The sequence below is a fragment of the Drosophila sulfurigaster genome, chromosome 3 (genome assembly GCF_023558435.1).
Source record: "Drosophila sulfurigaster albostrigata strain 15112-1811.04 chromosome 3, ASM2355843v2, whole genome shotgun sequence".
NCBI lineage: Eukaryota > Metazoa > Arthropoda > Insecta > Diptera > Drosophilidae > Drosophila > Drosophila sulfurigaster.
Genome location: NC_084883.1, coordinates 25,948,438 through 25,974,096, shown reverse-complemented (window position 1 = coordinate 25,974,096; position 25,659 = coordinate 25,948,438). Strand labels below are relative to the sequence as shown.

The window sequence follows — 25,659 nt, the reverse complement described above, 5'->3', positions numbered from 1 at the left end:
TATTCATTCAAGGGATTGCGAATGCGAATGCGATTGAGATTGCGAAATGCGAATGCAAGAAATTTATGATTGCATGGATTTGTAAATACATTGTGAGCAAAGAGTGAATAGAGTTGTTGTTGTGAGAGAAAGTCAAGAGTGAATAATGGTGAATTGGAAGCATTATGTGTGAGTGTGTGTGTGTGTGTGTGAATAGTGCGATTTTATATGGTGTTGCGATCGAGCGAGTATAAAAACGGCATTTTTAGAGTTTCCGTATTCAGTCAGATGTGTTCAAAAGGTTTTGAACATATAAGGAAAGAAAGAAGAATACAATACAAAGATAAAAATGGGAAAGAGTCGTTAGTCCAATCGATAATCGAGAATGCTTGAGCAATGAAAACTACTTATCAGAATATGAAATATATGAAAAACATAAACATAAAACCGAGTTCTACTTAGTTACGAGTATATAGATAGCATATAAATATATATATGTTTATTTGATTTAGTACTACTTGGAAATTGAGTTAAAAAACATTTTCTTGCTATTTAAGTAAATGCATGTACTCCGTTTTAGTAATTTTCTTTTCTTCAACAATACACAAGTCAAGCTGCAAATGGAAATTGTCAGTGTACATAGAGCATATACATACATACGAATATACATATGTAAATATTTGAGACACACACACACATACATACACACTCGCTCACACAGACTAACAAAGTGAGCAGCTTAGCTGGAGATTTATTTTTATTTACAAGAATTTCTTTTTTTGTTTTCGTTTTTGTTTTCCATAATTAATTACAAGAGTGTTTGCTCAGACAGCAGCAGCTCATTAAGCTCACAAATACACAAACACATTCACACCCAGACATACGAATATAAATACATGTAGTCCATGTATATTTTTTTTGACCTACCTCTCTGATTAGACGCCAGGTGGGCTCATTGTTGGGATAGAGAATGGCCTGACGACTGACACCGAAACTCATGAGCACCACAGCCAACAAGACCACGAAATATATCATATTCTTGACCATTTTGCCCATCATGGTAACCAATGGACCTATACGGCAAATAGAAAACGCGAGTTATTCAGTTTATATGTACACATAGAAAAAAGTAAAAAGTAAATCAAAGTTCATTTAAGGCCAGCTTTTAAACTATTGTTTATTAAATTAATCGGATTCTCATGTACATATGAATATATATTTTGGATTACATTTTTAAATTAATCCGGTTTGAGAAATCAAATGACTATATAATCCCAAAATACTAGATTTAATACTAAAATAAATACTGCATTTATTATTTTTACTACTAAAACCAATACTAAATTTAGTATTTGTAATATATTGATAAATTTAGTATTTTTACTAGAACAACAAATATTTAATCAAGTATTTTCACTACTTAAATAAATGTTAAATCTAGTATTTTAGGTTTTACACTTTTAATTAACGCACTGAGAATAGCGAAAAAAATCTTTAGATGGACCTAGATTCTAAGTTAAAATACTGCACAAAGACATAAAAGTTTATAAGTCGTACTGAATAAGAAACTACAAATGAATGCAACAAAAGCAAATTAAATTAATTTATTAATCCTTATTTAGAATTCAAATGGCAATATATATCTAAAATACTAGATTGACTACTGAAACAAATACTAATTCTAGTATATTTACTACTACAATAAATACTGAATCTATTACTTTAGGCTTTTCACTTTTAATTTATGTATCAGAGACCTCGTTCATAGCTCAGTTAGTAGAGCTGTCACGAGACATTTTTTAGGAGGTTAAAATGCTGTGCGATTCGATAATAAGTTTATACATAGTATTAAACCAAATAAAGTAAAAGTACTACTGAATAGATATTATTACAATAGCATATATATTCAGTATTTACAAAAAAAAAAAAAATATTTTCTGTTTTAAAAATATTTAAATTTTCAACACGAATTTAAACATGTTTTCCGTTTATTAATACCACTCCTGACATAACTCGTCATATTTATTGAATTATTTTTTTTTTTTTGTGTATACATACATATATAATAGTTAGCTAGACTGGCAACTTACCCAAATACTTGTTGACGCCGAGAATGTTTAATATGCGCAAATACCAATAGATGCTGTCCACGCAGTAAATAACGCGACCAATGTCCATGGTGGCGGGTCGAAAGCGAAATGCGAGGCCGATGAGAAAGAGTATTATGGCAGCACCATCGCATGGATTCCACATGTTCCATGCCCACACCGAGAATTTATGCCTGCAATAACAACAATGACAACAACAAGAGCAACGACAAGCAGCAGAAGCCAAGTAGCAACCGCAACAGAATCGCATTAATGAACGTTGAATGTTGAACGCGTTGGTTGCGTCGAGATGGCGTAGAAATCGAAAGCCGTAAATCAAGAGCGAACAAACTGAGGGCCTAGCCTCTGGTTCTGACCCTCGAGAAGCGCATTAAAAACGAAGCCAAGTAATCAAAATGCACAGGGGCATAAAGTATGCCCAGATCTTGTACTCGCTTGTGCCTCATTTATAATCATTAAATTGAATGCAATTAAACCGAAAAACGAACAAAAACGAAACACAAACGAACGAATGAGTGAAAAGTTCACGCTAAACTTGTTTTTTGGAGTTACTTACGTAATGGCCACCGGCTCGGAGGATACAATCTCACGCACCTTCTCAAACCCGAGCGTGGTAATGTATGCTATGGAATACCATTCTTGCCACCTTGGCATCGGTCCCATTTTCACCAGCACCGTGAACGAGAACATTATCAAAAAGAACATGTACGCAATCTAGGATACAAAACCAAAAAAAAAACAACAAGGTGTCAGGCGAGAAAAACAACATGAAATAATTAAATACAGCGAACAGGGAAAAACACTAAACACTTATCCGTTAGTCAATGCCACACAGGCTGTCTGTCAACGGAAATTAAAACACTGGCTGCTAATTTCCGCTAGCTAATAATTAAAAAAAAGAAAACGTATACGAAAGTGCGCTTACCGAATCAGCCCAGAACTTGGTAATGGGCGCCGTGTAGAACTCGTAAAACTTCTTCTTTAATCGCAGCGGTTGATGCTGCTTGATCTCGTTCGTGTATTCCGACAGATGAAAGAATTCTCGAAACTGTGACGGATCCGAATCAGTCAACGAAACCTGTGTATGTGTGTGAGTGTGTGTGTGTGCCCCCGCGGACAAGAAATTGAAATTGCATTAAAATTGCTTTCGTCAAATGGCAGCAGCAAATGTTTTGCAGCTGGTGAAATGCAGGTGAATTAGTACGAGTAGTATGAATATTGAATATTGAGTTGAATTCAATTATATCGCAAGCATTCAAAGTGCGAAAACGACTAGCGAAAAAAAAAAAATGAAAACTATTTGAAAATGGTGCATTTGGCAAATATTACGTATACGCCGCATCTAACCTACATAAATACAATCGTATATACATATTTATCGATATATGTAAGTGAGGTAAATTGATGCTATTTTAATTGCGTGTGTGCACTGCATTGAAAAGTGGTTGAGTTCTAATTAATTGACTGCCAATTAGTTTAAAGCCTCTCAATAAGCAAGTGAAACATGCAGAAAAACGTAGCAATCAAAAATTTTGTATTTTTGTTGGTGGTTTTTTTTTTGGTGGCATTTTGAATAAACATCTGTAATTAACTATGAATACTACAATACTTATGCTAGGCTGCAATAACTGTACAACAAAATTCAAGTAATACTATTTTATATTTAAGTTGATATATGGAAAGCATCAAAAGCAAATCTAACCCAACTCATATCGATATCGATTGAAACTAGACAGCTAGATAGACAAATTTGTATTTGTATTAGCATATTTACATATCGAATTGAAATAAATAATGTAGAGGTGAAAATATGAAATACTAGAAACGAAAATTTCTAAATGAAATAAACTATAAACTTGGGGTTCAACTAACTTTGGAGGGTGCTTCTTCCGCTCCAGCAGTGAGATTAACCTGCAAAATTGATACGATACGAGTACGAGTAACATACTTTTTTTTTTTTGGTTTTGGTTTTGTCTATGTGAAGTAGTATATTTTGATAACTGGGCGAGTAAATTGAGAGTTTGTGTATTTAAAAAATAATATTTAACATGTGAGAGGAAAGAGAGTAAGTAAATGGAACGAAAATTTATTGATCATATGTTTTGTCATATGTTTTCTTTTTACAGCAGCACTTTTCACTCAGCTAAAAAACGGGGGGAAACGGGAGCAGGACTACGGGACGTATGCGTAACGTATGCGCACACACATATCTAAATATATGCATGTGATCGCAACTGCTAAAAATCGTTTTATTTATAATTGTGCTAGACAATACATTTGTAATTTATTTATAATTGTTTTTTTTTTTTTATTATTGGCTGCCACACACAAATGAAAAGTATTATGAAAAGTTTACCAATATATGTAGATAAAGAAATTTGTAGCGCATTCAATTCAAAGTTCTCAATGAAATGAAGTGTAATACTTGTACTAGTATATGTACGTGTGTGTGTTGTTGTCTGAGTCTGAGAGAGTGTTGTTTCGATTTGTATGTAGTTGTGAATCTACTCACTTTTCCATTTTCGTGTACTTTTGTATCGCGCACTGAATAAGTATCCGCCAATAGAGCCTGCAACAGGTTGAGGGGGGCACATAGATCGCATTTTAAATAAATAACAATTCACGTTTACGTATTTATGCTTTGCTTTTTCTTATTCTTGTTGTGTGTGTTTATAAGTTTTTTACTCGCTAAATGAAGTCTATAAAAATGCGTGTGAATAAACTTAAGAATTGTTTCGATGAATGTGTGCAAATCTATTTACACACACACACACTCGCGCGCACACAAAAGACACACACTTAATGCATTAAATAACTAAATGCTTTATCAATTTTTTACACATGCATTCCACAACAATTCGTGTTTATAGTGTAGTAGATACAATATTACAACACAAAACTGCAACGAAAAATAGAACTCAAAAACAAAAAAAAAATGGGAGGAGAGAAGAGAAATCCATTCAGCTAGTTCAATGGATGTTAATTTGATTTTCTGATTAAAGGATTTTCAACGGCTGTCATAGAATTCAATTTAGCATATATGAGTATGTGTATATGTATATAACTATGTGAATGTGTGGGAGTGTGTGTTTAAAGGCCTCTCTGTGTGTAAGTGAAAAACAATATTTGCGCAAATGCAGAGATTTCCTCTTCAGAGCTGGCAGCACAACACAAGCAAACAGTTTGATAGACCCTTAAGCAGGAGTCTAGAGAGGGAAGAAGGGAAATAGGAGAGTATATACATTGCTCTGTGTGTGTGTGTGAGTGTGAGGGTGCCTGTGTGCCCATTAAGATTATTACTTAATTGAACTTTAAATGAAGCCTTAAGCCTTGGGACACTGACTGCCATTGATATTATGATTATTAAATAGCTAATGGTCATTCGCACTTAATATGGAACTTAAAACAAAAAGTTGAACTGAATATGTGTGTGTGTTGTGCATTGAAAGCAGTTGAGATTGAATCCATATGTTCAAGTGGATGTGTGGTTGAAGTGTTTTGGCATTTGCTCTATGTGGAAGAAGTTGAAGACTTACATCTGTTGAGTTCCTAACACTGTGAAAAGATGGTGAGCTCTTTTCAACTTGTATTAATTTGCTCTTTGACGCGATTCATTTTGCATCGTATATAGAATACAGAGAAAGAGACAAGAGAACGCAAAGAGAGAGAGAGAGAAAGTAGAGAGAGGCAGAGAAGACGGGAGACTGTGTATGTTAGATCAAAAGTAAAACTAAACCAACTGCAATATCTATTTAATTAATTAAACATTAAATCGAGTGTGCGTGTGTCGGTGTGTGTGTGTGGGTGTGTGCGTGTTGCCTCGCCTGACTTGACCAAAAATAACTGACCAATTGACGGATTGCCAAGAAAAATCAATAAAAATCAACTAAATACACAATACCTTACAAATGTGATGCCATAAATTAAAGTAATGTCGTTACACATAATTAGATTGGTACATAAAAACGGAGATATATAAGTAGAGTAGAGTAGAGTACGGTAGATCGAAGGAGGGAATAGGAAACAGAGATAACAGAAACGAAACCGACAGACAAAACAGACTGTGGAAAGCACATCAAGTAACATATGCGAATAAGTATAGTAAGTATATAAACGAATACATAGATAGATAGATACACATATGTTATGTTTCGAGTAATGTTTGATTTCATATTATTTTGTTTTGTTTTGTTTTTGTTTCTTTGTATCTGTTGACATTTTTTTTTTACTACCTTGTCGCGATTATTACTGCCCGCGCCCATCCTATATCTCAAGGAAATGGATCTTTTGGCTTTTAAAAGGGCATTCTAAAACAAATATAGAGTGGGTAGTAGTTTTTTTTGTTGGTAGGGCATATTGTTAGGTATGAATAGCAAATATATATATATATATAGTAGCAATAGTAGTAGTAAGTAGTATGAGTAATGCTCTGTTTATATAATAATTATATTTTTAGCTTAGCTGAAATATTTATGGTAATTACAATTAAAATTTATAAACAAAACACTTGGTTAGAAATTAGCAAAAAAAAAAAATAAAAAAATCAATTTAAAGAAAATTTCGGATACACTTAAGGATAAAATTGCAATCAATTGACAATTGTGGAACTTACCTCAGCATCGGGCTGCGAACGATCTGAATCGTCATTGTCGAGATTTTGATTCTCCAAATGCTCTTCCTCCGTCTGGGGCATCTGTTGCAGCTCCTCCTTCGACTTGAAGTCCAATTGCCTGATGTATAACGGCATGATTAGACCCAAAATGACCTGTCAGGTGAAAACACAAAAACAGTTTAATCAATCAGCAGAGGAGAGAAGCGTCACAAAACGCACCTTGAAATTAGTATTCTTGCGTGTTCGCAGTCCGCCCATCCAGAGATCTGCCAGAATTACCTGACTGCAGGGATGGGCGAGTAGAGCACGATGGTTAGCTGCCACGGCGAGGGAGAGACAGCTTTGATTGGACCACGAGTGCAGTTCGCAGGTGAGCAAACGTTGTGCCTTCTCTGCGTCCTGTCGATAGCTAAAGTCCAGCAGTTTGTTGCCTGCCACAACACACAACCAAAACGACAACCGCAAAACGACATCCCAAAAGGCAATTAGTTAACCGCAAAAGGTCAGCAGAAGAAGAACTCATTAATTAGTTGGGGAAGCGAATGACGAACGAACTTCTAGTGCCATCAGCCAAATTAAATTGCATCACACTCCACTCACCTTTGCTCTCAAACTCTTTTGCATATGAACGCAACTCCTCATAGATTTCGGTGTCCAAATCATCCTCGGCCGCCTCGTGAGCCATCGCTTTGTACAGCTTGCAGGCAACCAGCGATTTGGCCAACGCCTCCTCGCCATGTGTCCACATCAGCAGCGCCATTTGCTGACGCTTTGTTAGCACTGCCCAGATCTATAACGAGTGGTAAGAGTGAGCTTACTTGGAATTGGCCAGAAAATCGTGCGCGATTTATTACAACAAAAATATCTCACTCACCAGCAGCTCGTTGAATGGAAACTCGAAGAGAGCCATTTCGGTGGTGAATGGCAAAAGTCCTGTGACCAGGCTAAGCGAATTGGCACCCGCATAGCGTTGATATTGATACGTCGAGGACTTGCGACAAGCATTTGCATAGCTGTTCATCACCTTCGCATAGATTGGACGAAATTTGCGGCGCGTGTAATAGGATCTGCAATGCGTAACGAGAATGTTGAATAAAATGACTGTCTAACTGTCGGACTCACTGACTGAATGACTGACTGACTGACTGGTTTATTATGCCGCCACAAAGTAAAGCAATTTTATTACTGCCAAAAAAATTTGCATTTAGGCAAATCAAATAATCATAAGACGGCTAGCAGAGAAATCCGTCTGTTTTTCGCTGTTTTTATTTTTTATACCCGGTAGCAAGGTATTATGTTATAACTTTGAGCCGCCTGGAAACTTTGTTTAACAGGCAAAAGGACACTATAAAATATAATCTTGATTATCGTCAACAGCGGGGACGATATTGTCATTTCCGTCTGTCTGCCTGACTGTAAGAACGCCTAGATTTCAGAGACTCTAATAGATAGAGATTTAATTTTTCTACAGCACTTGTAATGTAATGGAGATCAAGTTTATTTCAAACATATCGAATATTACACTTAATTTTAAGCTAGAGTTTAGCTAAGTAATTATGATTCAGTGATACAGTATTTATGATTCCTGAAAATTGTATTGCGATCAGATTAAAATACTATATTTTAATTTTGGTATAATATCTATATACAAAGTTTAGGATTCGGTGTATTTTAGTATTTGAGGTATACTTGAGAAATATCGTTTTATTGCAAATGGATAGCGGGTATCTCACAGTCGAGCACACTTTCCTGTTTTTTATTTTCATTTAAATTTTTGTTCTTTATTTATTTGCTAAGCTTTTTCCGCGCAGCATTTATTCGTGCTCTTTTGCCTCTGCCGTTTATCATATTTTCTGTTTGTTGTGCTCTCTAGCAGGCCGAAGCGGCTTAAGTGATTTTCATCCAGTGTTTGTGAATATTTTTGTTGCTTCGTCACTAGCGAAATTTCCAACAGCTGTTTGAAAAGAATTTAAAAGTGTTTGCTATCTATCGTTTTCAATTTGCAAATTGCAGCAGTCCAATTAATAGACTATTTTATGACCTGAAATTTATTTATTATGTCTGCAAACGGATATTTTATTTTACTCAAGTCAAATAAATCGTTTTGCTCTTAAGCAGCTGTTGTTGTTGATGTTGTTGCTTGTGTTTAACGAGAGCGCAATTAAATGGAGCTTTCCAAGGGGAAAAGAAAAGAATAAAAACAAAAGAATGAAACAATTGCCGTAAATAATTTATGACACATAAACGTGCGACAATTGAGTTGGCCCGTTGGCAAATCAATTCAAATTTTATGCCAAGGCAAATCAAAAAGTTGAACGCTTTTAATTACGCACAAATTGGCAGCTCTTTAGAGCCAGGTTTCACTGCCTTTTGCCTGTTGCCTGTTGCTGACGACAGCATTGAAAATGTCTAGACAATGGCATCCAACAACAGGCAGCAGTTGCCCAAAAACAAGAACAATTCTTATTGCTTTGAGCCAACAGCAACGATAACAACAACAAGAGAATGGGGAATGACAAACAAATACACCAAATAAACAACATCGAAGGTAGTTGTCGGTAAGTAAGGCAGCGAACCGAGAAAAGACCAAAAAAGCAAGAACCGTAATTTAATCTAAACAACAGCAGCTTCGATGCCGATTTTGCAGACAGTGAACATCGTTTAGATGGCCATTTGTCAGATAACTTGTGCGACCTTTGATTGAAGCTTTTGCACCCACTCGCAGTTCCACAAGGAATATTCACACACACACACATACACAATCGGGCAAAGGACAAAGAGCATTGGAGTAACATTAAATTAAGTAGTTTGTCTAGCTGAATAACATCAATGAGAATATCAAGCCGTAGGCCTCATGCAGACAAAAAAAAAGGGCAAAAGCAGTTAAACGAAAGTGCCAAAAGCAGTAGGCAATTTATTTAGTTAGTTTCGGCAAATTTATTCACATCACTTGTTGCCGTTCTTGTACAATTTACATTGTGTGTAAACTGAAATATTGAGCAGCTTGAAAATTTAATTAAATTTCGTCAATTGATACATGGAACTTTAGACAATTTGCAGCTGCCAAGCGGGAGAATAATATTTAAAGATATCTAAGCTGGGTACAAAGCGGCCGCAAAAGCCGCGGTAACTAAATTAAAGCCGCAACGTTATTCGCTTCGCTGGCCAAAATGATAATGTGGCATAATTACAGACGCCTTTTCTGCTGGCGAGGGTCCTTTTTTTTTCTCTGTGCAGAGTCTTTTGACTTTTTGAACCGCGTGCTTTTTTCACTTGTTTGCCCAAGACAAGCGCACACAAGAAGAGCAACAACTTGTGCAAACTGATTACATTTTCATATACAAATTTTCCACCACGACAACGACGACGACGACGACGACGACGGTGTCGTGTCGAGCGCATCAAATTTAATCCGGCAATAAGTTAAAGGCGGCATGCCACACCAACGCAGAGGCAAGCAGAGGAAGGGAGAGAGGAAAGAGTCAAGTCCATGACATAACCAGGCCACGTTCTCGCCCACGTGCGGCACTCAGACTTTTGGCAACAATTTTTATGGTTGGGCCAAAGTTAAAAACACAGACATAAACTGAAAGCGTTGCAGTGATAAACTAATTTGCACAGTCCCTCCTCCTTTTAAAGGATTGCCGCCCACAGTCTGCTTCTGCTTCTGCTGCTGCTGTTGGACTCAGCTGACCTCCCACTGACCATTTGGGGTAATTCTGTTACCGTTACTTTTAATTGCCAAGCGTTTTTATATTGTACTTTACCAAAAGATGATCACCACCACTTTGATGTCGAGTTTGTCGCTCGCTCTGTTTTTGAATGTTTTCCTCTTGGAATTTACGAGCTTCAGCTCTCAGCTCATTTTGCTAACCTTTCACAAAAATGTTTCTGACAACCAAAAAAAAAACACAAAACTTTTTACTCTTCTAATGTTTCACCTTCTGTTGCTGAGATGCTAAAGTTTAGTACCAGCCCATTGTGGTTTAGATGAAGAAGAGCAGCCACAATGAGTGAATGCTGCTGACATTTTATCATAAAATGTGTAGCTGGTTGCGCTTCATAGAATTACGGCTACATTTAGGTAACAAGAAATGTAAACGAGCTCGATTTAATTGCACAAAAATGTAATAGAATCCTTTCATTTCCTACCAAAAATGCAAGTTTTTAATAATAACATCCAGAACTATAAAATTGCATATTAAAAGTTAAAGACTTTTATGCAAATCTTTCCATTTTAAATGTTTTCTTTAATAATCGTTTATACCATAAAACGAATAACTAAATTCTCAACTTTTTAATGAAAACTGTGTGTCTATTAAAAATTGGTTCTTTTATAATCGTTTATACCATAAAAAGTGTCTGCTGAAAATTCAAGTTTTTATTGCTTATTATAATGTTTGTTGCTCTAATAAAAAAGTCTCGCAAAACTTCAAGTTTTAATGCGATTTATTTTCCTAACATCACAATACAAATATGCACTCTTAGTGTTGTTTATTGCAAACAAGCTAAGACAATTTAATTTGATTATCTTATTTTTGCAATGCAATGAATAAATGTTTAAAATAATGCACACTAACTAGATTGGTTTGTGAGAGAGCAGTGGAATAATAGCACTGAGAATATTTGCTGGTTATTCGAAAAACTATTAAATTTAATTATAATTTGTACACTGCAGCATATACAAATATATAAGATTAAATTTGCTGTCTGTTATACAAATTTAATTTGATAATCAATTTTGAGCATTTCAGCTAAACATAAATAACTTAAAGTCATTTCAACAATGTACACAAAAAAGATTATAATAATAATTATAACTGAAAAAATTTAATGAAGTTGTTTTCACTGCAGTAAATATAGTTATATCAGATCTTAAAGAGCTTCGCTGTCTATCTATTGTACACATTTCATTTAAAAATCATTTTTGTTGCTTTGTTTGATAATCTCGAATTTTTTGTATTATAAGATATTTTGTAATTATGGTATTTGCATACAGGCATTGACATATTTTAGAATTTTTATTTTATTGACATACTTTTTTTATGACACAAATGGCACAATTTTATTGTACACATTTAACTTTAAAATCATTTTAGAGCTTTACATAAATATAAATACATTTTGTTAATGTCCACAAGCGAGATTAGTTATCAAGAGTACATCGAAAATGCAGTGTATTCAAAAGTTGTAAGTAAATTCGCTGTCTTTCTACAAATTTACTTAAATAATCATCAGTTGCATAAAGTAAATGTACATAATATAAGTACATATTTGTAATAACTCACAAACTATATTATTAAAGAGCTGAATAAATTCGCAGCACATTCTAAAACTATTTAATTTAATAATCATACTTAACAGTTATTTCCAACATTTTAGATAATGTATTTGCATTTCTACAATGCCCACAAACTAGATAAGTTATCAAGAGTACCCGCAAGTGCAGTGTATTTAAATAGCAGTGAGTAAATTCGCTGTCTGCCCTTTTCGTGGCATACTTTTGAGCGCAGCACGTGTTCGTTGCTGCATGTGTGTGGGTGTTTATGTGTGTGGGATGAACTGTACTCACCGATAGGCGCCGCCCATTAGTTTATTGATGACAAGGCCAATGTCGTGCAGGGTGTAAATGTAGCCCTTGGGTATATGCGGACGCACATCGCGCAATATGTAACTGCAATTGGAAGCAAAAAGGTTGCCGAAAGGAAATAGAAAAACACAAATACACAAACAAACAGACAAACAGACAGACAAAGCCACTCACTCATACACAAATAAATACATCACATATATGTAGAGAATATTTGTGTAAAAGTTGGTAGCAGATAAAACGATGCTGAGCTCGTTTTTTTTTTACTTTTACTTTTTATCCCCGGTGATGTTTCATTTACTCACCCTAATGTATTGGCTGGACCGTGTTTTGTATTGTAGAGTTCCTCAAGGCGTGGTATTGTTAAAAATTTCTTCATCGAGACACCATTCTCCAAAAGTAATTTGACAAAATCGATTCTATCATGTTCGAGTGCCTGCATCATTGCCTCATCCAGAGCGCCTAAGGGAATGCGCAGCCAAATTACAATAAAAATAATTGAAGAGAGTATTTTGTGCAAAATTATGCGATACTACTGAATGGAAAGCCCAAAGTGAGTTTCGGATTTTGTACAATTTTTTTTGCCTACCATTTGGCCATTCCTGGCCGTAGACAAATATCTCGCTGCGCGCTATGTCCACACGATTCCATGTCAATGCCAAACTCAATTGCTCCGGTGGACTGAGATGCTGGGACTTGAAGAGCGCCGTTAAGATGGTCTGATCTAGCTCCTGTGCCTCGCCTTCGGGTTTCTCTTGTATGCGGAATACAGTAATCTGCCGGTGAAGCAAAAATAATAATGGGCAAAGGAAAAAACCTTAAGTACCGCTTAATGTGAACTGTGCTCTACGTACGCAAAAATATTGTTTGCTAAAGACCCAAGGGAATACCATTTGGGGAGACGGATGTTGCCCTCGTCTTCGAAAACCAATTAAAATCTTAATAACGATGAAATGCTATTTGGTTGTGTGCCACACCAAATAACGAACGAAATTCGTCAAAATTGTTGACTAGAAATAGCTAAATGTCTGCGCGAGGTGATTTAAAATTCATTACACGTTCAATTTAATTTTGTAGGCTAATTATTTTCTCAGTACTCTCTCGCTCTCGGTGTCTATGTTAACCTTACAATTAACTGAGCGACAGACGACCAATCCACGACCAGTCCTAATTAAATATTTAAATCTGTGCGCGTGAAAGTCTTAAGTGATTGAAAAGTTTACCTCTAATTTCAATTTGAATCTTAAACTCAACTTATAAAGAGTTTCTCCTATGTATGTATGTATGTGTGTGTATGTGTGCGCGTACTTTATGTGCTTTTAATTGCTGCTACTGCGAGTCCTTGACAGCAATCCCTGGTGTATGCTTTTCAAACATTCTTTGTGTACTCTTGGCATAATTAATGATTTCAATGCAAAACTAATGCTGCTTATTCAATATGTAAACAAGCTGAGTCTTTTGCATAACATTTTAGCTGCTACTCTGCTCTGCTGTGCTGTGTCATCAACCTTTAGAATTCAGTCAAGTGTATTGAGAAATTTAGTGAATTTCGCTGAGCTCAGATTACGGGTTAAGATGTTAGTTGCAAAAAGTGAAAGTAAAATCAATTTCATCACATCTTTTGTTTCCCCAAAAATCATAAGCTATTAAAAACCTTTTTACACACTTTTGAATTTGGCAAATAATTAATCAAGAGCCGGATGCTTACCAAATTCTTGTTGCGTGTGCATTGCAAAAGCTCCTGATACAGCTTCTCGGCCTGATCCAGGCCCACTTCGAAAGTCTTCTGTATGGTGCCGATGAGATAGTCTCGCATGGACTCCAATACGGGTTGCTCCTCGCCATCCGATGCATATCTAAAGTCCGGGAGAGACGACAGACACATCAGTTGTGATATTAAAGAGACAGTGGCAGATGTTGCCACAATTATGCTGTCTAATTAAACACATTAAATTAAATAGAGCAGTTCGAAAGGCAAAGGCACAAAATTGTAAGGTAAACAAAACAAAACAAAACACACAAAAAGTTTTTGTTCAAACAAACACACACATTGTCAATGGGTTACACATTGCGTATGCGTAATATTGTGGGATACATTTTGATGTCGTTTTTGTTGTTGTTGTTGTTAATGCTGGGCTGCTTTCTGACTGAATTTAAATAATTTGCTAAATGTCGTGTACTTAATGAACTCGACGCTGTCGACGCATTTGACTGCCTGAAGCTTTGAGCCTCAGTCTCAGTCTCAGTAAAGAGCAGCAGGAACAGCACCACTAATAACAATATCAAGGAACAACAACGAGCAACGGCAGCACCGCAAATTAAATAAGGAAAGGACATGGCAAAGGAGACAGACGTGCGTTGTGCGTGCGTTCTGATGAAACAGAACACGTTCCTAATTAAATTTTATACAAACTGCGGTCGCTCATTAATTAAGTTGATAAGTCAAGCAAATTGTCTACTACTTCTCATAGGCTGCGCAGCCTGGCCTTCATTCAATGCATTTGAGGCCGGAAACTGTGGAAATCATGGGGCCACACAAAACGTTTAAACTTACTTGTGCACAAAGGCCAGGAGGTCGGCCGCACGGCCAGAGCCATCGCAAACAACAACTGGCACTGGCGGGGAGTCCGTTACGTACTCGAGGACAGCACGTATCGTGTTCGTACCGCCCTCAATCACCAGACAGACGACCGGCGTACTGGAATGTGTAACTGCAAAGAACAGAGAGAGAGAGAGAGAGAGAGAGAGCAAAGCGAATAAGTACTTAGGCATAAATAAATTATGTTAAACGTGCAATAAAAGGTGAAAGTCAATTAGGACTAAACTGTCTGGTCCAATCAAAATGCTAACAATGCGTCGTACAACAACGATAATAATAAAAATAAAACCAACACAAAAACATTATGTTTTGTGAATACAAATACGGCATCTTTAAGCCATCAACTTACATGGATGTAGCTTTAAATTGGATATGAATTTCTCCAGTTTGCGTCGCAAAATCAATTCGGCACCATATTTTGCTTGGGTGCCATTATCAACCAGCAGAAAATACGCATGTCGATTGTTGAGCACAGCCAATTTCGATCTAAAAACATACATAGTACATATAATATAAAAATCAAATCAAGCAAGCAATTGCAACACATCAAGTGACAGCCATCAATATTTGATGTGAGTTCACTTTGCATGGCAAGTGCAACAGGTGCGCCTCGCCCTCCAATGTTAACTTCATCAAATATGCATTAAAAACTTCTTTTGATTGCGGTTTCACTTTGCCACCACACACTTGCCTCGGTGAACTAATACTGTGGCAGGGCACTTCACGATTGTGGCCCAGAAGCTCATGATTGCGCTCCACAATGCCCCAGGGCGCAATACCGATGCTGACCACACGTCCGGTGCGTTGTTGTCCCTCCAGGAGCAGCGCATCGCCGACTTGTTTGGTGACGCCTAAAAACCAAAAAAGACAACAGCAAAAAAAAATACAATTCAGTGCCAGCAACAATGACCGAAATAAATAAGTTTTGTTCTGCTTCTTTTATACCCGCTACACATTGAGTAGAAGAGTATTATAACTTTGTGGCTAGTTTCGAATGGAAAACATAATTTCAAAGCTAGAGTTTGGTACTTACAAGAATAACTACAGATTTTATGGTTCCTAATAAATTTATATGACCAAAAACGGAAACAGAATTCGAGCTGGAAATGCTTAGATTGATAATCTTGAATGTTTTCTATTTTATAGTATATTGTAAATGTGTTAGTATATCTATATACTATATAAAGTTTATATTTTAGTATATTTTTGGTTCAATTTATTGATATATTTTATATGACTAACGCTGAATTCACATCTTAATTGCTTTGGCTGATAATCTCAAAAAAATTTTATTCTATGGGTTATTTTAAATGCTGTGGTATATTAACATACCAAATAAAGCTTGTGGTATATTTTGGAATTTTGTCGGTAGATTAGTTAGGTTTATTTTTCTGATATTCCAGTAGTACATTGATATACCAAAGATATATATTTTAGTACCCTTTAGTATGGTATAATTTAATATCGCACTCTTTTGTAGCGGGTATCTCACAGTTGAGCACGCTCTTCCTTGTTTTTTGTGCTTTTTTTTTAAGTCCAAGTACCTTGACATTCGCTTTCATTTAAGTTTATTTTTTTTGCTTGCCTATACAAGAGGGCAAGTGAATGTCTGGGAGTCTGGGAGCGTGTCTAAAATGTAATAACAGGCGAAGCACAAAAGAGAAACGACAAAAAAAAGGACAATATTCTTGAAGAAAACGAAGCCATGGCACAGCAGTCTTTTTTCATACCCTCACAGCATTGTTCTAAGGCTCAAATATTTATAAGGATTTTTGCTTTAATTACATAGATTAAACCACAATTATACATAAGCTAGTTTAACAAATTAAATATACTTTAATGATTGTTTAAAGATTGCGGAGTGGCCAAGTAATGTCCTTTTGTTAGGGTATTTAAATATGTTAGTGCTCCCATACACATACACATACACACACAGAGAGTGGAAAAAAGGAAGGAAAGGAAAGAAGCAAATAACTGTGCAATCACTTGGCTGCGCGATTTCCGCTTGGGATTTTTATTTATTTAATTTTCAACTGAGTGCCCCACTTGCGTATTTGCGGGCATTGCGTTTCATTATATTTGCTTACTTTTATGAAACTTATTTAACTTTGGCAGCTGAACGGTCTCTACTTGTTTTTGTTTTTTTTTTTTTCTCTTGTGTTTCTGGTTAATGCTGAGCCATAAAACTTGTAGTGTCTGTCATAAAACTTAAATGAAAAACTCACCCGTATTGGTACCGCCGGTGAATATCCAAGCGCCTGTCGTTTTCGCTGCCTTCAAAAGTCCTTTGCGTATCTCCTGCAAAAGCGAAGAAATCATTTTCAGATCCAAAAGCCATTCAATTAGCGTGTGAAATACGACACTTGGTACGAAAAACTTTCTCCCCCCTAGCAAAAAAAATACTTCTTCGACTTCTTCAGTTCGCTCACCTTTTTCAGCTTTGCCTGCAAATCAAAGTTGGCTTTGCCTCCCTGCACGGTGATCAAAAGTTTTGGCAATTCCAGATTCCATTCCTTAGTGAATAGCTGTACCAGCAGCTCCGGTCTTGTATCGAATGACAGACGCACATACTAAACTCCCAAAAAATATATACGCACAGAGAGAGACAGAGAGTGTAAGTATTTTGGGGCATCTTAGTCAAAGTCAAAGTTATTGCCGACTAGAAAAAGTCAAGCTCAAGAGACACCAACTCAGAGAGAGAGTCAGAGAGAGGCACTAAAACAAATTTACTTTAAATGTGGCACGTGGTCAGGGCACGCGGCACGTGGCAAGTAGCAAGTGACCTTTCCTCCAAGTAACCAGTGCGAAGCTCGCATTTGTAACTAATGAACTCACCTGCGCTTTTGTTGGATGTGCGCCACCTTGAAACTCAATGGTGCCATAAGCATCTGTGGGCTGTGGACGCGTGTGCTTCGTGGGCAGCCACAAATCACCTGGCGAACCGCTCTCGATGCCTGCAATCGTCTGATGTGTGATCTGTGCCTGGCCGCAGCAACATCTGTGTTGATAAATATCATAAAATGGGGAAACACACATTCGCATTTAGACTATTCAATTATACGTTATCTGGCGTGTAATTAAATAAACGCACAGTTTGCTGCTTAATTCAATAAATATCAATAAAAAATAATTGAATAAAGCTACTGCAAATTAAAGCATTAAATGTAGAGATATACATATATTTGTTGGCAAATTAGTTGACTATTTTTTGGTTTGAGGTGTTGATTTATGGTCAATATACATACATTCGTATACGGTATAAATGACACTTGACTAACTGCCAGCGATATGTGTAAGTAAACACGCACACACTCTCACGCACACGCACAGGCATACACCTACACACACGCTCATCAATGTCCAGGCAAATCTCACGTGTCGAATAAACTGTTATTTATTTATGCATGTGCGTCTCTTTTGTGCTGCTCGTTGTTGTGCAAGAGACTTTATTCTACTCTCTCTCTTGCCATTTCAGTTGTTGATTTTGTGGAAGCCTGTCACAATTCCAGGTGTGTGTGTGTGTGTGTGTGTGTGTGTTGTGCGTGTGCTTGTCGCTGTCAAGGGGCTTGTCTGTATTTCTCTTCTGACAGAATTTTCATGCCAGCGTTTGCTCAAGCGTTTTTCCTCCACAAATGGCAATAAATTTCAAATAATACACAGCTCACACTCACTTTGTTTTCCAAAATATATGTTCGGCATAAATATTTAATAAAACAAAATTCGATGCCTCATAAAAGCAGTCATTTAACCGGAAACACTTTGTCTAGATCATCGCTGGTTATGTTAAATATGGCTTAAAACAAATCTATTAAACAGATTAAAATATCAACATATTGACAACTCATTTTTCACTTTGGCTGGATTAATTATTTATACTTTAAAATGTTTGTACAAACTATAGAGATTTACTCTATCTACTTGTACGTTAAATAAACAACTACAAATGTTTTTACATAATGTTTACTCCTCCAACTGAGATAGCTGAATTAAAATGTAACTAATGAGCAACAGCTTATCAAAACAAAGCAAGTCAAGCCTCTGCCAGACAAAACCTTAACCCTCTGCCACATCAAATATGCCCTCTTACATTCGCTATTGTTTGGTGGCACATGCAACACGTGCCTATCACGCCACTGAGGCGAGACTAAGCCATGAATAATGTCGAGCACACTCGGCGAGTGTTTGTAAATAAAGTAATTTATTTTGTCAGCAGCAAAACACAGACAAAAGGCAGAGGCCAACAACAGGATGGTTATGGAGCATGGCGTTAATGGATTTGGCCAGTCAACAATTGGCAACAAGGCGAGAACTGATGTTGCTGCTGTTGAGTGGCATGTATCAAAATAGTTGCACAGTTATGTAGGTCTCAAATGGTTGCATGCAACCCAGGCAACAGCTGGTTGACATTATTTGATGCTAGTGCGGGTTAAAACTCTGAAACAACTGCTAACCGAAATCAAATATTTGAGTAGCAAAAAGCCTGATAAGAACGTCAGCAGAGAGTTGAGAGTCGAAAGTCATAAAGCCGTCATAAAGCCGTGTGCGTCTGTATGCGTTATATAGTACGTAACTGAAAACTTTCACCCAAATAAGCCAAGTTAAGTTAAGGCAACTTATACACTGAGGGGCGAAGGCAAAAGCGAAGACGAAGACGAAGACGTTTCTTGTTAGACAGGCTGCCAAGTTTATAACGCATTTATCTCAATTGGTAAGCGAGGCGGCGTCGTGACAACGCCAGCGGGGTGATGCCGACCGCCTGCCCGTCTGTCTGCCTGCCTGCCACAATAATAAACAATAAAATGCCAACGCCAAAAATGAAACTAAATACACAACGCGCTGCTCCTCTTTCTCTACGAAAAACTGGGGCAAATAGATGTGCCGCCTCACTGCATCAGGCGTTGGGTTCGTTTTTTTGTGTTTTTTCATTCTTCACTTGTTTGATACGCAAAAAACTGGGTCAAAAGTTTGATCCAGGCTGCAGCTGCTGTGATGCTGTGATGTTGTTGTGGGGCTAACCTAGCAAAGCCATCGGTTTTACGGGGTGGCCACATCAGATGCACTTCACTGGCTTAATTAGTAAATTAATGCAATTGGATTTGGCAGGATGGCACTTACTTTGTATCGTCCTTTGGGCATGGGATGAATTTGATGCACTCGCGTTTCTGAAAATTGGTCTCGATCCAACTTCGGGGCTGATGCTTTTTGTTTTTGGGTTTTTTTTTTTGGACAACACAAAATAAACGTTAAGAAATGGTAGAAATAAATCGATTAGTTTTCAGTTTAAGACAAATGAAATCGAAAAGCTAATTACATTTTATGTACATAAAACATTTTGAATGTTAAATCGCGTTTTTCTTTTTTTTTGCCATTAAAGACCTTTATCATTATTTTTTATCATACATAGTATGTATATATATATTTTAAGTACAGCTAGAGTGGAAAATACTCAAGGAACCGAAATAATATCATCTACAAAATAGTATAGAAAAACATTAGAGTCGCAGTTTATGAGTGAATTCATGTGTGCCACTGCATTGTTGTTGCTATTATTGCTATTGTAGGTTTAAAGAGTGCTACAGAAAATAATTATATATTGCAAAAGGAATCAAAATACACATGAAAACGATCAATTTATAAACTTATTTAGATAGTATTTTAAACAACAGTATTTTTTTCTGTTCTACAAAATAAATACTACTAGATAGTATTTTAATCAACAGTATTTTTTTGGTGTTATGCAAAATAAATAGTACTGAATATTTTAATATGCAGTATTTTTTGCAGTTTCACATATAAAATACTCATGGATATTATATTAATCATCAGTATTTTTTTATTTTATAAAAATAAATACTATTTGTTAATATTTTAAAAAGCAGTATTTTTCACTGTTATACAGAATAAATAGTACTGAATAATATTTTAATTAACAGTATATTTTAATGATCTACACAATCAATATTGCTAGGTAATACTTTAATAAAAAAAAATACTTCTGAATAATATATTAATAAATAGTATTTTTTTCGCTCTACTACAAATAAATACCAATTTCGAATATTACACAAAATTACAAAATTTATATAATAATTGAACCTCCACAAATAAAATGTTTCTTTTGTAGCTTACACATTTATTTCATAAAGCAGAAACTTCTTTAAAGTTGAACTAAGCAATCGGTATTTACCATTTACAACCAATTGAATAACCATGGATACATGCTTAAGGCTTCAATATAAAAAATTGCAACATCAAATCGAAACATTACGTATAATCAACTTTAACGAAGTATTATCGCAGTTACAAACACCAAGCAAAGCCATGCAAAATACTTCCCAAGTATAACAAAAATAAAACAAAATGAAGCCAGTGAAAAAACGATACGAAATGAAACGAAACGAAACTTGCGCAATAAGTAAGTAAGGGAAAAACTATTCTCTCAAACTCAATCTAAGCCCGATTTGAGGGCTCTCAAAGTTGGTAGAAAATGCAACAGTTTGCCATGGCAAAACAATTGAGGAGCACACAAGAGCCAACTGTGATTTTCTCCTCCTCCTTCTGCACCACTCTTGATTCTAAATAAACACTCAGAGTATAGTTTCGAGTACCTCTGTTGCTGGTGGCTCGCAGTTGGCATGCGCCTTCAGCAAATCACGCACATTGAGTATTAAAACTTTCGATAGCGTCGACGATACCGAGGAACGTTTGCGCATCCGTTGCCGCTTTCGAATGCCACGCGGAGTGCTGGGCAGATCCTCGGCTCCTCCATCGGTGGCGGTGGCGGTGGAATTTTCCAGGGATAACGAGCCTGGAGTGTTGCTATAGCGACGCACTGTCGAGAAATCTTTCGAGACGCGGCGCAGATATTTTTGTGCCACAACTGGTGAATCGATAACCATTATGCGAGTTGTTTTGCAACAAAGTTTTTGGGATGCAATTAATTAGCAGTTGCATTTAATTGCAACAACATCTCTTCAGGCATCTAGTGAAGTACTTCTAACGCAACCGGCTGGCAAATCTCAACTGACACGCATCGGATGCTGGTTAGATGCGGTTAACCGGCCAGATTTGCCTCTTGTTATTCAAAGCGTATATTTAGGGGAGAGACAGAGACAGACGCAGACACAGAGTGAGAGCAAGCGATAAGATTAGATATGCCAAGCTCGTTACACAGCTAAAAATAGTCGAGCGACAAGTGTGAACCGGTTGAAGGTAAAGGTCTGTTCGTCAACACCTCAACAACACCTTCCTTTCGCCCTCGACTTTTTGCACTGTGTACGACGAGAGTTTTGCTGCGGTGCACTCGAGTGCAACAAATCAATTTAGCTTGTGTCCGGATCTCGTCGAGTCCTTTAGGAGGTCATTTAATGCCATTTGCGAAAGGCGAAAGCAGATTCAAATTTAAATTTCAACCAACTTGGCAAACAACTCAACTGCTCAGCTGCTCAAAACTGTGAATGCATTCTCATTAATGATTCTCTGAATGCACATGGGCATTTGATTACATGCCACTTGACTGCCTACGTTTTGTGCTCAACATAATTGATAGCACAATGCACAAATGACAATCAATGCTATAGCATTTCATTAGTTTAATTACTGCAAAATAATACTACAACTATTATCTAATCAAATTTTGGCATTTTGCTAATCAAAAAACATGTAATTCAATTCAAGTAAGATTCAAGTTAAGAAAATATTCTATCTCAAACTTGTGCTTAAATATTAAATTGCAACCTTTGCTCTTTGCCAAAATATTTACAAAACCAGAATTTCAATCAGAGAAACATGCTGAGAAAGTAATTATTCAATGCAAAAGTGAACAACAGCACAACACAACACAACAAAATTACAAATTGCATTTGGATTTTTGGTTTTTTGGCACAAATATACAATATACACAAATTTACGAAAGCATTACTCAAAAACCTTAAGCGAAATGAAATGAAATGGAATTTATTTCTGATTGATATTATATGCGATACAAATAAACAAATGTGTGTTAATGGCTAAACAAAAGAACAAAATAACAACAAGAGTAACGAACAACATAAAACAATTAATTAATTGCGCATATTTGCAAAATTATAGTTTGAACGTTGGACGTTGATAGCTTACCCTGGGCACAGTTATATTTATCAGACCCCAACAGATTTTTTTCAGTCCCCATGGTATCTTTTTTTTTGTATTTTTTAACGTTTTTACGTGTGTGTTTGACATTATTCATAATTTTGTTTTGTTTTAAATACAAAAGTTTTGGCGTGTGTGTACACATATACATATTAATTTTATTTTTATATATATATTTTTGAATGTAACACGCATGTTTATCATAATGTAATTGTTGTTGAATCGCGTGTATTTCAAAATCAGTTTTGTGCATTAACGCAGAGTAGTTTTGTAATTGAATTCAGCGAAAACACACAAAAAAGTGCATCAGTTGTTTTCACACAATTTTAATGTTCGTTTTGTGAGTGTGGTTTATTTTTTTTTTTGTTGGTGGCGTAAAGTGTAAAAAAAAATACATATGGAAAAAAATATAATGTAATCAAAAAATTAATGCATAAAGAAGTTGTAATAAGTGTGTTATTATGTCATCAAAATTAACAACCAATTTTCGTGTAGGGAAAGTAAAGTGTAGTGAATATATAGAGCATATATATATATATAGAGTTGAGTAGAAGAGGCGATGTTTTATTGTGTGTTCAGAGGAGATTTTTGGTGTTTGTTTGTGTTGTGTGCAAAGCAAATGTTTGTAAATAGAAGAAAAATATTATTGTTGTAAAATTAGTTGGGAGCGTTTCACATACTACTATGTTCTATTAGTATCGCATTATATGTTTGTATTATTATGATCAGGGGCAACTTTTAACTGATGCATTTCGTTGAGACGGACTTACTACCAGACCACTTTGCAGCTGTAACTGTAACTGTAACTGTAGCTGTATATATTTTATGATTGATTGATTTAATAAAAATAAATATGGATATAGATTTGTAGAACGCTTTTGGGTAAAAGGTAATAATTGTCTGAAAATTTAAAGAGTAAAATTTAAGAAATTGCTGTTAGCCACGGCTAAGCCTAAAAGTATGCACTACAAAATGTTAGTTGCCTTTTGGAAGCAACGCAACTGTAAAAACAAAAGTAGCTCTCGAACATGCAAAACCACAAACTCCCACACACACACAAATATTTGTCATGTGTCCTGTGCTGTGGTGTGGTGTCGTGATGTGCTTGTTGATCAAATCTAAAATTGTGTGGGAGTGCCATAGCACACACACATACATAGACAGACAGACACTGAGTCCCGCCCCCTCTTAAGCCACTCAGGCAGTCAACAAGTTCACATTTCATTGCCACAGATGAAATGCGACTGTGGTTTTGTCTGAGTGCAGTCGCAGAAAAAAATACAAATAAAAATAAAAACTGTTGCACTGCAACATTCACTCGTTGACCAGGTGAGTGCTCTCTCTGTCAGCAAAAGACTTTTAGTCACCGCACACAAAGTTGGGCATTTAGGTAACCGCAAGGCAAGCACATCGTTGCGGTCATATCACAGTTTCACCGCAAACAAACTAACCACACAAGCACTGGCAAAACGTAATTCAATATTTGGAATTTCATTAAATGTTTAATAAGTTTGTCTGCACACAAAATGTTGATCTAATATTGATGTAATTGATGGTTGCCCCGTTCATTCGCTTCACTGCTTCGACTTTGCTTTTATGCTACAAAACATTAAATGTAATTAAATTTGAAATTAAACTAATATACCCCACACGCATAGGGAATCGAGTGTGTCCACTTTACGGCGCTGTCGAAAAGCCTTCTCATACATGAAGTATTATTACTTTAAAGCTCCCCGATGACATGCCCATTAAACTAAAAGCATTGACGTTTTTATACGACTGACATGCTGAAAACGAATGTGAGTTCAGCTGGAAATATTATGCACTTGAATGAAATCGAAAGTGATATAATGGATATATTAAAACTAACCGAATGGACAGTTGATTAACGCTTTATTTGTCGAATTATGAAATGCATATTGCTGGAATTATTCGCATGTTCGCTGCAATTCACGAATTTTTGCGGAAATTGCCAAAAACCCAATTAGCAATTTTATGCCAATGTGCACAATGCATCCAAATAGTAAAACGGAAACAATTTTCATGAACATTTGCACTGCGAATGCAATTGGGACTCGTTGAATTCTCATATGATTATTATACACACACACACACACACACAGGCGTGTTTGTTCATTTGAATATGGTTGCCAATTAAATTGTCAGTTCCACCTGCCTTGTCAATGAATATTAATTTTATTGCGGGGGATGGACATCAACGAATTTTTTTATGGTGAACAACCGCAGAAGAAATAACCTGCAACCCAATTAAATCTATGCCGCAAAACAAATAAATCCAAAAGTTTTTTTTTAGTTATATGAAATAAAGTTGATGCTAGACCAAATATTTTTAATTACACTTTGGAAATTAGCTGCAACGTCTGCCTTTTTTTCGTGCTTGGCGCAACAAAAACTTTAATCCACAATGCAGATTCAATTTGTTGGCTGCTTGGCAACGCAGCGCAGGATAAAGTTGAATCCTTGCCACGCCTCTCTCTCTCACACACACACACACCCACACACGTAAGTTTTGCTTGCATTTTATTGAACTGAACGAAGAGTGCAGCTTGGCAGAAAGGCAAACACAAAATTGCATTTAATATCTGCATCAAAGCGATCCTGTTCGAGAATAATGTAAACC

General features: G+C 36.2%; 1 protein-coding gene and 1 long non-coding RNA gene across 24 annotated transcripts in view; both read right to left on the bottom strand.

Annotated features, from left to right (window-relative positions):
- LOC133841680 (transient receptor potential cation channel trpm) overlaps positions 1-25,659 on the bottom strand; it is a 60,537-nt gene that overhangs the window by 10,333 nt on the left and 24,545 nt on the right. For 4 of the 23 annotated variants that reach the window (XM_062274337.1, XM_062274336.1, XM_062274339.1 and 1 more), the window contains 22 exons: positions 20,004-20,086; positions 17,724-17,886; positions 17,318-17,458; positions 17,114-17,186; positions 15,580-15,739; positions 15,238-15,374; positions 14,844-15,000; positions 13,998-14,145; positions 12,879-13,065; positions 12,595-12,751; positions 12,272-12,373; positions 7,574-7,766; positions 7,300-7,489; positions 6,919-7,130; positions 6,700-6,852; positions 6,320-6,394; positions 4,600-4,656; positions 3,960-3,998; positions 3,013-3,165; positions 2,644-2,801; positions 2,070-2,260; positions 907-1,052 (listed from right to left, as the gene is read on the bottom strand). In XM_062274337.1, the coding sequence (XP_062130321.1) occupies positions 907-1,052; positions 2,070-2,260; positions 2,644-2,801; positions 3,013-3,165; positions 3,960-3,998; positions 4,600-4,656; positions 6,320-6,394; positions 6,700-6,852; positions 6,919-7,130; positions 7,300-7,489; positions 7,574-7,766; positions 12,272-12,373; positions 12,595-12,751; positions 12,879-13,065; positions 13,998-14,145; positions 14,844-15,000; positions 15,238-15,374; positions 15,580-15,739; positions 17,114-17,186; positions 17,318-17,458; positions 17,724-17,886; positions 20,004-20,086 (3,075 nt within the window). Of the gene's footprint in view, positions 1-906; positions 1,053-2,069; positions 2,261-2,643; positions 2,802-3,012; positions 3,166-3,959; positions 3,999-4,599; positions 4,657-5,623; positions 5,687-6,319; positions 6,395-6,699; positions 6,853-6,918; positions 7,131-7,299; positions 7,490-7,573; positions 7,767-12,271; positions 12,374-12,594; positions 12,752-12,878; positions 13,066-13,997; positions 14,146-14,843; positions 15,001-15,237; positions 15,375-15,579; positions 15,740-17,113; positions 17,187-17,317; positions 17,459-17,723; positions 17,887-20,003; positions 20,087-21,496; positions 21,911-23,006; positions 23,064-25,659 lie in introns of those variants that run through there. The other 19 variants (XM_062274346.1, XM_062274347.1, XM_062274341.1 and 16 more) reach the window with 16 other exon arrangements.
- LOC133843380 (uncharacterized) lies at positions 9,583-10,591 on the bottom strand. The gene is made up of 2 exons (XR_009894498.1): positions 10,467-10,591; positions 9,583-10,399 (listed from the first exon to the last, which is right to left on the bottom strand). It is a non-coding gene; the product is annotated as an uncharacterized LOC133843380 (long non-coding RNA).